This window comes from Phacochoerus africanus, chromosome 1 (genome assembly GCF_016906955.1).
Source record: "Phacochoerus africanus isolate WHEZ1 chromosome 1, ROS_Pafr_v1, whole genome shotgun sequence".
NCBI classification, from domain to species: Eukaryota; Metazoa; Chordata; class Mammalia; order Artiodactyla; family Suidae; genus Phacochoerus; species Phacochoerus africanus.
Genome location: NC_062544.1, coordinates 99,871,287 through 99,884,709, shown reverse-complemented (window position 1 = coordinate 99,884,709; position 13,423 = coordinate 99,871,287). Strand labels below are relative to the sequence as shown.

The following is a 13,423-nucleotide window of genomic DNA, read 5'->3' as shown; positions in this document are numbered from 1 at the left end:
ACTGTCATGTGGAAGTTCCCAGGCCAGGGATGGAACCCTGTACCACTACAGGTAACACAGCAACACAGCAGTGACAACGCCAGATCCTTAACCTGCTAAATCACAAGAGGAACTTCTCAGTGTTTTTTGACTAATGAATAAAGAATTTAAAACAATTTGCTTATTACCTCATAGCTTTTCATTTATGGAAATAATTGGTGTTTGTAATTTTGTAAAATACATTTTATGATGGAGATGAATTATATTTATTCTTTCCTCTTCTTTTCTCTAGTTATTGTAGCTTTAATAGACAGATTGGGAGATGCCAAAGACAAGGTTCGAGATAAAACTCAGGCTCTGATACTGAAGTTAATGGATCAAGTAGCACCACCTATGGTAGGCCTACATTTTAAAATTTGGATTTTGCTATTAATGATGATGTAACAGTAAAATAGATGGTAATCACAGCAAGTCAGTAAAACACCAGGGATGTGAAAGCTGAAATTTTAAACAGTGAATTGCTGCTGATGCTTTAAAGAAGTTGAAATTTAAGATAAAATGTCAATGTTTAACTTTTTGATTTTTTTTGCTTTGCTTTTTCTTATTTTCTATTCTTTAATGATTTTTCAAAAAGCTAACCATAGATTTAAGTGACTTGACAATGTACTTTTTATATTATTTGCTACAATTTTGTGGTTTTTGTTATCTGCAAATTATACAGTGTTCAGTGAGAAGGCTTGAGAACTACTGAATATTATATGAATTTCTGCAACCTTACAGAGACAGGAAGAAAATTTTTTATTTTAACAGGTGGTTGCTAATTATATAAGGCATATGTTATATGACAGTGATGTATGTTTTACGAATACAGGAGAAAAAAATTGCCCTTACAGAGGTATTTTGAAAGAGGAGTAAAAATAAATTGACATGTAAACAGAGATTTAAAGAGTAGCTCATGTTAAATGGGGGGAAAAATCAGAATTTACAGTATATGCAATGATATTATGTGTTATTTAAAATACAGCTTAAAAATATTACATTTGTTTTATAAAATATCCAAAGAATATTGAATTGTAAAAATAAACTGTTTCCCAGATATTTTATACTGTAGAATACAAAGGGGTGTGTGTGTGTGTCCTGATTTTTATAATACAATGGGTATCATTTGACACTGACTTAGCAGCTCAAATTCTAATTTTTTTTTTTTTTTTTTTTTGCTTTTTAGGGCCACACCTGTGGCAAATGGAAGTTCCCAGGCTAGGGGTCGAATTGGAGCTGCAGCAGCTGGCCTACACCACAGCCACAGCAATGCCACATCTGAGCTGCGTCTGTGATCTATACCACAGCTCACAGCAACACCAAATCCTTAACCCACTGAGCGAGGCCAGGTACTGAACCAGCGTCCTCATGGATATTAGTCAGATATGTTTCCACTGAGCCATGACAGAAACTCCCTTGATGTGCTGTTGTTACAGTGAGTGCTATAAAGGGCATCCTTATACAAACGTCATTGGACATAAATATAACTCTGTAACAGATTACAAGAGACAGTGTGGCTGAGAAGGCTATCACATTTAAGATTTTGGTGGTTTTCTTTTGGGGGGCGGGGGGTAAGCTTCAAAGTTACCTTCCAGAAAGTTTGGCAGAGAAAAATGTGTTATTAGTAGAACTGAATATAGATTCCATGAAGGGTTTTGTGTGTGTGTGTGTGTGTGTGTGTGTGTGCGCGTTTCTGTTTGTATGTACACATGAATTTAGTAAGTGGTAAGGGTGGTGTTTCTAAATGTGGAGAAGGATTGATTGGGACAATTGGCTATATATTTGGAAAAAGTAAAAGTGGAAGGCCTTTTTATACAAACCCATATAATTGTTTTAGATTGTTTGTATAGGTTTATCTCCACTTTTCCCCCCCAAAAAGAAAAAAAAGATTATGGTGGAGTAGCAATAGAATGATTTGCTCAAATATGTTTCTGTACTTATATCCAGTGTTAAAAGGAAAAATGCCTGAATTATAAAATGTTGAAAAAGCCTGTTCCATGTGACAGTCTTTAGTAGTTGCTAGGCAACATTGGACCTTTCAAATGCTTACAGTACTACTGGGCTTATAATGGTAGCATTGTTATTGAAGGTTTGTAAAGGCTTAGAGTAAATTATGTGTCCTTGGAAATTTTAAGGTTTGTAGGTGTTGGACATGGTTTTTCTGAGAAAAATTGAAATCTAAGATGAAAGATATAAAAACTAAAAATGTGATTAGGATATTTAAAAATAGGTGAGAGCAGCGTCAGTGTAAATTTGGCTTAGAAAAACTTGTAGAGAAGTGAATAGTCCATCTTAGTTACCAATAAGGTCGGTAGTAAGATTGAGAATAGATAAAAGGTTATAACATGAGTAATTTAATTTTTTTATTATACATGTTTACTTTTCTTTCAAATAGTACATTTGGGAACAGTTGGCTTCCGGTTTTAAGCACAAGAATTTTCAGTCTCGAGAAGGAGTGTGTCTCTGTCTTATCGAAACATTAAACGTGTAAGTTTTATGATTACTGGAATATGTTTCTCGTTTTTCTAAAAAAAATACATTTCACAAAGCTCAAGGAAAGCTATGTAAATAACAAAATTTAAATATTAGTTGATCTCTGGCATGAGTTTTTTTTATTTTATGTCTTAATTTTTTGTGTATCTTTATTGTTAATTTAAAATTATTAGTCGATGATAAGAAAAGCTTCTCTTTTTCTCTTTAGCATGTTAATAGTTGCTACCCAAAATAGATGGTCATATAGCAAATATGCTGATGTAACGTAGGATCTGCTTCTGTCCTGGACCCAGTTTGGAATTTTTTTCAACTCAGTGGTATTGTAGCTATTGTAGTCATTTTCCCTCACCCCCTTTTGCCAGTTAGCACTGGGCTTTCTAGAGCATGGCAGATGGTTACCAAAATCATAGACTGAACAGGAGCCCCCCAGGTAATCAGACAGTAGAGCTGCGATAGTGTGCAAAGGTCTGACAGCATAGATGCCACAGAGCTCAGAACTCTAGGGGAGAAATTGTGAACTAGGGCTTATGTTCTCTTTCTAGATGATTTTTTTCAAGCTCTCTGTAACAAGAAAGGTAATATATAGTAGCTTTCAACTTCTTCTATGCTGTTACTTCCTTTTCTCTAACTGTACCTTCATTTTATTTTCTTTTACTCCTCTATGGTCCTTTCTGCCATCTAGAACTTGTAAGTGCATTCAATTTGCACAGCTTTTGCGGTTTTTGGCTCTCTTGTCATTTGCTTTCAACCCATGACCTCATCAAAATATTAATAAACATAAATAAAAATCTTTTAATTTTCTTATTTTATCAAAATACAAATTTGTTTGAGACCTAGGGTCTAAAGAAAATTACTTTTAATGCAAAAGCTCAAATTTTCTTGAGTTATTGATAGGTTACTAGGTTTCAGAATGCCATTGGTTGAACATTTTGCTCTATTGGCTCATGTGTTGACAGTTTTCATATCAGTCATGATTATTCACGTTTGAGTATCTCACATTGTTTGGAATAGTTTTTGCTTGTGTCTCCTGTCCTTCATGTTTTAATGATGTGTGTCCATGCTCTCTACCATATTTGTCTTATTGAGACAGACAAGAAGAATGTATACAAATATTTTGTTTACTGTTTTATTAAAAGCAAATTCTCTCAATTTTTTTTCAAATTATATTTAGTTTTGGGGCTCAGCCACTAGTCCTCAGCAAGTTGGTACCACATTTGTGTATCCTCTTTGGAGATTACAACAGTCAGGTAAAACTTTATTTATATTCAAGCATTGACTAATTTTTTGGCCTCACCTTTTCTAGCACTCTTAATCCATTTTTAAAAAGACAGAGAGGGTGGAGGGGGGTGATAAAATCAACATTTCACTTTAGGAGTTCCCGTTGTGGTGCAGTGGAAATGAATCCAACTAGTATCCATGAGGATGAAGGTTCGATCCCTGGCATCACTCAGTGAGTTGGGGATTCGCTGTGGTGTAGGTCACAGACGAGGCTTGGATCCCATGTTGCTGTGGCATAGGCCAGCAGCTCCAGCTCCAATTCGACCCCTAGCCTGGGAACTTCCATATGCCATGGGTGCTGCCCTAAAAACAAAAAATTTCACTTCATTTTTTAAAAAAAATCCACCAAAATTAGTTTTTAAGAATATGTTATATTCACAAACGTTGCTTAAGTTTGTTAGTTGTTTGGTTAGGATTAGAAATAGATGTAAATTAAAGGATAGTTCTTGAATTTGAAAGATTGGGTAACAAAGATCCTGGATTCCCTTCTATAGTCCTCCTGTAAGGTCACATTGTCAGCTTCCTTTTCATTCCTGCGTAACAACAACTTTCATAACCCTGTTGTGGTATATGGCCTATTAGAAATTTCTTTATTTGACTTGAAAATCCTGGTATAGGCATCAATACCGGGATGTGTCTGGATCTTGTCCCTCCTGGTGGAGTTGAATCTTGGCTGTGACCCTTTTGGCACAGCTTAGGCATTTGGAATTACCCTGGATAAGGTTTCCCCTGCTTTTAGACCCCAGATCTGCTTCTAGAGGTTCTACTAGAGAGTTCTACTCTTTCTTTATCTGTCTTTTGACAGTGAGCTATTCAATGGAACTAAAAGCTGTCTTCCAAATTCCTCTGTTTAGGCCACATTTATTTTTTTCTTTTAATCATGGTAAAATATTCACAATACAAAGTTTACCATTTCACCTGTTTTTAAGTGTACTGTTCATTGGTAGTAAGTACGCATTGTTATATGCCCCCACTAACATCCATCTCCAGAACTTTTTCACCTACCCAAGTTAAGCAATAACACTTCATTCGCCACAATCCTTCAGCTCCTGACAGCCACATTTTACTTTTTCTCCCTATCAATTTGACCTACTCATAAAAATACAGTATTTGTTGTTTTGTGTTTGGCATATTTCACATAGCATAATGTCTTCAAGGTTCATCCATGTTGAACATGTGTCAGAATTTCTTTCTTTTCTTGTTTAAGGCTGAATAATACTACATTGTATGTATACCACATCTTGTTTATCCGTTCACCCTTAGATGGACATTTGTTCCCACCTTTTAGTTATTGTGTATAATGATGCCATGAACATTGGTGTGTATTATCTGTTTGAGTTCAGGCTACTTTTTTTTTTGTCTTTTCTAGGGCCACTCCCGCGGCATATGGAGGTTCCCAGGCTAGGGGTCCAATCGGAGCTGTAGCCGCCGGCCTACACCAGAGCCACAGCAACACAGGATCCAAGCCACGTCTGCAACCTACACCACAGCTCACGGCAACGCCGGATTGATGGCCCACTGAGCAAGGCCAGGGATCGAACCTACCACCTCATGGTTCTTAGTCAGATTCGTTAACCACTGCTCCACGACGGGAACTCCCAGGCTACATTTTTTTTTTTTAAGGGCTGAACTTGTGGCATATGGAAGTTCCCAGTCTGTGGGTTGAATCAGAGATGCAACTGCGGGCCTTTGCCACAGCCACAGAAATGCCAGATCTGAGCTGCAGCTGTGACCTGCACTGCAACTTACAGCAGCACTGTATCCTTAATCTGCTGAGCAAGGCCAGGGATTGCGTCCTTGTGGATACTAGTTGGGTTCTTAACCTGCTGAGCCACACTGGGAACTCCCCAGGTCACATTTTTGAAAGGCAGTTTTATCCAAGGGAAATATATAAACTGTGATAATGATTTGTAGTCATACAGTTGTTATTAGTTCTTTGTATAATCTTATTACAAATAGATTTTTTTAAAAGCTGCTTTTATTTACATGTTTTTTAGATTTCTACAAAACTTTTACAAGATTTCTCTAGAGATTTCTTGGCAGGTCCTCTTGGTTTTTGTTAGTGACCTGCCATACTCTTCCAGGGGTTTAAAGGCATTAAAACAATTGGAACTTCTAGTTGGTCTGCAAATGTAATGTTATCTTAAGGTGAAGTATTTTACTGTATCTTGTGTAAGTTTTTATTTTTAAGTTTCAAATTATTTGGCAGGTTAGAGATGCTGCAACCTTGGCTATAGTGGAGATATATAGACATGTGGGAGATAAAGTGAGAATGGACCTTTATAAGAAAGGAATTCCTCCTGCTAGGTAAGTCCTGCTAACTTTATTTTTTTGCCACTCGTTTTAAAAGTTATAATTTCATGTGTTTGTTTAAAATAGGTTCAATATTCTGGAATGTTTTAGTATTCTAAAGATATTAAAGGATATTTAGTTTATTACTGTTTAAAAATTTTCTAATGTCCTATAATTTTTGATACTGTTTCATTATATACTTATATATTATTTATGTATTATTTAATACATAATTAATTACCATCTTCAGTATCTTTTGATACCAGGTAGTTATAGTCATTATTTAGAAGATACTTGATGAGCAAGGATTTAATGAAAATATTAATCCATTCATTAAGTAATTTTTTTTTGCATAAAAAGCAAAGAAATAGACCCACAAAGGAAAAAATGATCAGTTACTACCCTTACAACCTAGTCAAATGAAAAGAAGACCAATAATACCTGAGTAGAGTAGCAATCAGTGATGATCCTGCTGATAAGCTTTTAGTGTATCAGAGCATTTTTTTTTTAAGGATGCTTTTTTTTTTAGTACTTATTTAGTACTTTAATTTTTATTAAAGATATTATTCTAATTAAATTTTCTTTTTGTAATGTATTTTTAGTCTTCATTTTAAGGGGGTTTACCTAAAAATTTTTCTTCTAACTTTTTATTATGGAAGATTTCAAATATATACTAAAGTAGATGGGATACTATAATAAACCTTTGAGTACTGATTATGCAGCTTCGGTAGTTAACTTGTGGCCAGTTTTGTATGTTACACCCTCACTTACTCTTATCCCGTTTTTTTTGTTTTTTTTTTTTTTTTAATTTGCTTTTTAGGGCCACATTGTACCACATGGATGTTCCCAGGCTAGAGGTCAAATGGCCTAAGCCACAGCCACAGAAACACGGGATCCCAGCTGTGTCTGCAACCTATACCACAGCTCATGGCAATGCTGGATCCCTGACCATTGAGCAAGGCCAGGGATTGAACCCGAATCCTCATCAGATTCATTTCTGCTGTGCCACAATGGGAACTCCCTGTCCTATATTATTTTTAAACAAATCCAAGTCATAGCATTTCATCTGTAATAATTCAATGTATCTTTTTTTTAATTTTTAAAATTGAAGTATAGAGCAGAGTGATTCCATTATATATGTGTGTGTATATATATTCTTTTTCAGGCTCTTTTTCATTATAGCTTATTACAAGTTATTGAATATAGTTCCCTGTGCTATAAAGTAGATCTTTGTTGTTCAATATATTTCTAAAGGGGAAAAAAATTTTTTTTTTCAATCCCAACTGCAATACAATCATCACACCTTAAATTTTCTTGCAAATAATTCTGTAATATCAAATCCAGCTAGGGTTCAAACTTTCATAGATATGATAATGTTTTATAAATGTCATAAGTATGTGTGGTTTTGGGGGCGTGAAGGAGAAAAAAAATAGCTTTCTTGCTTTGCCAGGCAAAGGAGGCCACAGCAGACTGTGTCCTCTTTGGGAGAAAATAGAGGTAGTTTTATAGTTTGGAAGTTGGAAATAGGGCCACAGACAAAGATCAGGGTAGATGCAAGCTTGTATTCGTCTTCAAGGCTGGGGTTTCAGGGCCCCGGGACTGGTTCTGGTGGTTCTGCTTTCTGGAATGAAGAATGCTTCATCAGGTAGTTAACATCTTTCATTTGTTGGGGGTTTTAGTTCTCAATATGTATAGATTTTCTATCATTTCCCTTTTCAATTAAGTCCTTCAATAGAAAGCATTGATAATCAAAATATCTGTCCCTTAATGTCGGGGTGATTTAGCTTCTTGCCCTGGGTATAGCTCATGTCCCTTGGTGCTAGCCCTCCTTTACATTTGCCTGGGTAATCCACATTGGGGGAAAACTGATCAGGTCAGTATGTATATATTTTTAGAAGTTTGTTTGGGAGTTCCCATTGTGGTGCAGTGGTTAACAAATCCGACTAGGAACCATGAGGTTGCGGGTTCGGTCCCTGCCCTTGCTCAGTGGGTTAAGGATATGGCGTTGCTGTGAGCTATGGTATAGGTCACAGACGAGGCTCAGATCCCGAGTTGCTGTGGCCCGTGGTGTAGGCAGGCAGCTACAGCTCCAATTAGACCCCTAGCCTGGGAAGCTCCATATGCCACTGGAAGCAGCCCTAAAAAAGCCGGAAAAAAAAAAAAAAGTTTGTTTGAATCACTAGATAAAGTCTAACAATTAGTTGATATTTATTACAAGTCTTTTTGAATTTTTTTTTTTTTTTTGGTCTTTTTGTCTTTTCTAGTGCTGAACCCACAGCACATGGAGGTTCCCAGGCTAGGGGTCTAATTGGAGCTGTAGCCTCCGGCCTACGCCAGAACCACAGCAACTTGGGATGCGAGCCGCATCTGCGACCTATAACACAGCTCACAACGCCAGATCCTTAACCCACTGAGCGAGGCCAGGGATCAAATCTGCAACCTCATGGTTCCTAGTCGGATTCGTTAACCATTAAGCCATGATGGGAACTCCTCTTTTTAAATTTTTATGTATCCCTAATACTTTTTTTTTTAATTTGTTGAATAATCTGAGTAGTTTATCTTGAAAGGTTTCCCGTATTCTGGCTATTACTAATTCTTTTCCTGTGGTGTGACTTAATGTGTTCTTCTGTCTTTATATCCTATAAATTAGTAGTTGGATCTAGAGGCTTGATCAGATTTTCGGTAGGGGATTGCAGGAGGAGCAAGACTACTTCAGAGGTGGTGGTGCAGTCTGTTATCATAAATCTCATCAAATCTGGCTGCTTCTCTTACCATGTAGATTATTTCCATGACAATTATTTGTAGGTAATAAGGTCATCTTAAAAACTGCATTTCATCGAGAGTTCCTGTCATTGCTCAGCAGTAACAAACCGGACCAGTATCCATGAGGACTCAGGTTCAGTACCTTGCCTTGCTTGGTGGGTTAAGGATCTATTGTTGCTGTGAGCTGTGGTGTAGGTCGCAGTCACGGCTCAGATCTGGCATTGCTGTGGCCGTGGCATAGACTGGCAGCTGCAGCTCCAATTCAACCCCTAGCCTGGGAACTTCCATATGCTGTGGGCACAGCCCTAAAAGAAGAAAGAAAAAAAAAATCGTGCTTTTTTTATTAATTCGCTTTCTACTTCTAGGGTTAACAAGGATTTTATTTGAGTAAATTATGCATCATATTATGTTCATGAAAGAAATGGTGTTAACATAAGTATTTTGTGTGTGTATGTATATATGTATGTATATATTTATGTTACGTTATCTATATTTAAATGTATATTGAGATTGTTTTATTAAAGTTTAAAATTTTTTATCATTTTTAACATCAGTTACAGAATAGTGTGTGTGTGTATATATATATAAAAGGAAATGGAGTTCCTGTTGTGGTGCAGTGATAACAAACCTAACTAGTAACCATGTGGACTCTGGTTGGATCCCTGGATTCGTTTAGTGGGTTAAAGATCTGGCGTTGGCTGTGAACTGTGGTGTGGGTCACAGATGAGGCTCCAGTCTGGCGTTGCTGTGGCATAAGCCAGCATCTGTAGCTCTGATTGAACCCCTGGCCTGGGAACTTCCATATGCTTCAGGTGTGGTTCCAAAAAGACAAAAAAAAAAAAAAAAGAATAGTGCATAAATCACTAGTATGCAGCACTGTAAATTATCACAAAATGAATACATACAACCATGTATCGACCATACAGGTGAAATAGTAGAACAGTATAACATTCCAGAAACCTCCCAAATCTACCTTCCTTCCTAAAGTATATGGAAGTTCCCAGGCTAGAGGTTGAATTGGAGCTGCAGCTGTCAGCTTACGCCACAGGCGCAATGCAGGATCCAAGCCATGTTTGCAACCTACACCACAGCTCACAGCAACGCCAGATCCCTGACCTGACCTCCCTAAGCAAGGTCAGGGATTGAGCCCATGTCTTCATGGATACTAGTCAGATTCATTTCTCCTGAGTCCTGACGGGAACTCCCCTCCTCCTTCCTCCTTACCCCAGCATATGGAAGTTCCTGGGCCAGGGATTGAATCCTAGCCACAGCTGTGACCCATGCTGAAGCTGGGCAAGACTGGATCCTTTAGCACACTATGCTGGGCCAGGGATTGAACCTATGCCTCTGTAGTAACCCACACTGCTATAGTCAGATTCTAAATCCACTGTACCACAGCAGGATCCTTTCTTAATCCTTGCCTTTTCTCTCCTCCCCAAAATGAATCAAAATCCTGACTTCTATTACCAGACCTTAGTTTTGCCTGTGTTTGAGTTTTATGTAAATGGAGTCATATAATATGCACTTAGGTGTCTTGCTTCTTTCTTTTAACATTGTCTTTTTAAGATTCATTTTTATTGTTGGATCCAGCTCTAGTTGTTCACTTTCATTACCTTATAGTATCCCTTTGTGTGAGTAGGCCATATTTTATGAATCCGTACTATCAATGAACTTTTGAGTTGTTTCTTATTTGTAGCTTTTATGAGTAATCCTGTTAGAAACACTCTTATCCATGTCTTTTGCTATACTTATGTATTTGTTTGCTTGGAATTTTTTTTTAAACTTTTTTGAAGTATAGTTGCTTTACAAAGTTGTGTTAATCTTGGGATGTATTTGAGTGAATCTTCTGGGCTGTAAGTTATATTCACCTGCTAGTTGATATTCACAGTTTTCAGCGTAGTTTTACCATTAATACTCTCAAACTGTTTGCAGCTCCCATTATTCTACATTTTTGCTGATATTTTGCATTATTCTAATTTTTTAAATTTTATGTTTCTGGTTCATGTGTGGTCATTATGATTATAATTTGCATTTTTCAGATTACTAATAAAGAAGAGCACCATTTCATGTATCTGTTAGCTGTTTGGATATGTTCTGTTGAAGTGTCTTTTCAGATTTCTCATCCATTTTAAAAAATCGAATGGTCTGTCATTTAAAAAAATGATTAATAGGACTTTTTAAAACATATTCTGGATACAAGCCCATTTTCACTGTCCATATGTTTTAGATATCTTATCCCAGCCTATTACTTGACTTTTTACTTTCTTTCTTTCTTTTTTTTTTTACAGTAGGTATAAAAGTTTATTTATTTAAATTCCCCTAAAATATAAAAAACCGGATGGTTTCCTGAATTACAGCTTTTGGCAGTAATAAAGGTCATAACAAAAAACAATAAGCCCCAACTTTCTGTAGCAGCTTTTATTTTCCCCTAAAAAGAGAGTCCGTTTTCCTACAGAGACATTCATTTAGATGAGACATACATCAGGTTTTTTCTAAAGAGCCAAAGCTCACATAATTCCCATAACTGAACATGTGAATTACAACAAGAAGAATGCATTAACTTAAACAATCCAGGTCTTCTCAAATCCTGAAGAGTCCCTGGTTTCTGTGACGGGGGAGAATTTGACTAGAACATCCTTGAATGAAAATCTGAGCAAACATGCTCTGAGTCTTCATCTTCTGGTCTGTAATTCTTTGACATATTGTAAGACTGCTTATTCAAATCAAATTATGTGATAACAAGACGTGAGCGTGTTCTATAAAAGTTTGCTTTAAAAAATCCTTAAATAAGCTTAATTTGCTAACTTTCTATTTATTATCTATATATTTCTTTGTTTCACCTGTCTCCTTTTCTTTCTACAAATTCCCAAGGACAGTCCCTAAAAAGAGCAGTAGTCCTATTGTTTGGTTGGAGGTGAATTTATCCCAACAATCTTCAGGTCTGTTGATGTCCAGAGTGTAAATCCCAGGCTAATTGAGGCCAGTACGTAATTCTTTTCATTAGCAGGTAGGTGATGACAAGAAGTAGGGATGATGCTTCAAGGGCTATGCTATAGTGATTCACATACAGAAGAACACCCAATGCCAAGGTCAGCTGTGCTCCGAGAAAAACAAGATTGAAGAGTTGAAATGTCTCCAGCAGCTATTGGGCGACTTGCTGTTCTTTTAACCTTCTTATAGTACTCCTGGTCCCACATGTCCATTAATAATACAGCCTGTTCCACGCATAAGAACAGTTCTAGGAGTTCCCGTTATGGCTCAGTGGTTAAAGAATCTGACTAGGAACCATGAGGTTGCGGGTTCGATCCCTGGCCTTGCTCAGTGGGTTAAGGACCTGGCGTTGCCGTGAGCTGTGGTGTAGGTCGCAGACACGGCTTGGATCTGGCATTGCTGTGACTCTGGTGTAGGCCGGTGGCTACAGCTCCAATTCAACCCCTAGCCTGGGAACCTCCATATGCCATGGGAGCAGCCCTTATAAAAAGGCAGGAAGACAAAAAAAAAAAAAAAAAGAACAGCTCCAGTGCCAAAGAGGGATATAGGGATATATATGTACCAATCTGGAAAACAACCTGGTTCAGCTGCCAAACCAGTGCTCTAGGTACATGGCAGATATAGCAACCAGGTTCCTCTGGGCATGAGGCACAGGTAGAGCTGCAGAGGGTGGGGCGCCAAGTTCATGACCTCTGCTGACAGACTCAGCCTTTAGCTCGTGCTGCCCGCATAGTGCTGAGGGCCACCAGTCCCATGCACGGAGGCACCGGCCACACATGCCCAGGCCCAGGAGCAGCCACGCGAACCCTACAGCCATGCCTGCGTCCTAGCCCGCAGGGCCCATGCGAGCCCTGCACCGCTGGCGCCTAGCCTGGCACTTAGGAGAGCCTTTTTACTTTCTTGATAATGTCTTGATATACATATATATATATATATTTTTTTTTTTTTTCTTTTTAGGGCCTCACTGGCGGCATATGGAAGTTCCCAGGCTAGGGGTCGAATCAGAACTGTAGGCATCAGCATACACCACAGCAACAGCAACGCAGAATCCGAGCTGCGTCTGTGACCTACACCACAGCTCAGGGCAAAGCCAGATCTTTAACCCAGTGAGTGAGGCCAGGGATCAAACCAGCAACCTCTTGGTTACTAGTTGGATTGGTTTCAATGTGCATATTTTCTTAATTATAATGTAGTTCTTAGTCATTTCTTTCATGATTGGACATTTCTGTGCCCAGTTTAAGACCCTAATGTCGTGGAGACATTCTCTGAAATTTTATTCACATTTTGATTTATTGACCTCATGAGGATTTTCGGTAAATGGTGTAAGATAAGTGTTCAGTTACATTTTTTTTTTTTTCCACATGGATCTCCATTTGACTTAGAACCACTTGTTGTAAACACCTTTTTTCAGTTTTTGCCTTTGTTATAAATCGTCCACATATATTGCTTAACAATTTTTTGTATTTGTGCTCAAAGTAAGATTGGCCTATAATTCTCCTTTTTCCTTAAGTTATGTTTTGTAAGTAAGTTTAGTTATTAGAGGCAATCCCTATTTGATTTTTTTCCTCTCATCAGAATTAGCTCGTAG

General features: G+C 37.6%; 1 protein-coding gene across 26 annotated transcripts in view; it reads left to right on the top strand.

Moving 5' to 3' along the window:
- Positions 1–13,423, top strand: part of CLASP2 (cytoplasmic linker associated protein 2) — a 204,308-nt gene that overhangs the window by 20,640 nt on the left and 170,245 nt on the right. For all 26 annotated transcript variants that reach the window (XM_047769742.1, XM_047769668.1, XM_047769725.1 and 23 more), the window contains exons 3-6: positions 272–375; positions 2,414–2,505; positions 3,683–3,758; positions 5,999–6,096. In XM_047769742.1, coding sequence (XP_047625698.1) covers positions 272–375; positions 2,414–2,505; positions 3,683–3,758; positions 5,999–6,096 — 370 coding nt within the window. The remainder of the gene's footprint in view (positions 1–271; positions 376–2,413; positions 2,506–3,682; positions 3,759–5,998; positions 6,097–13,423) is intronic.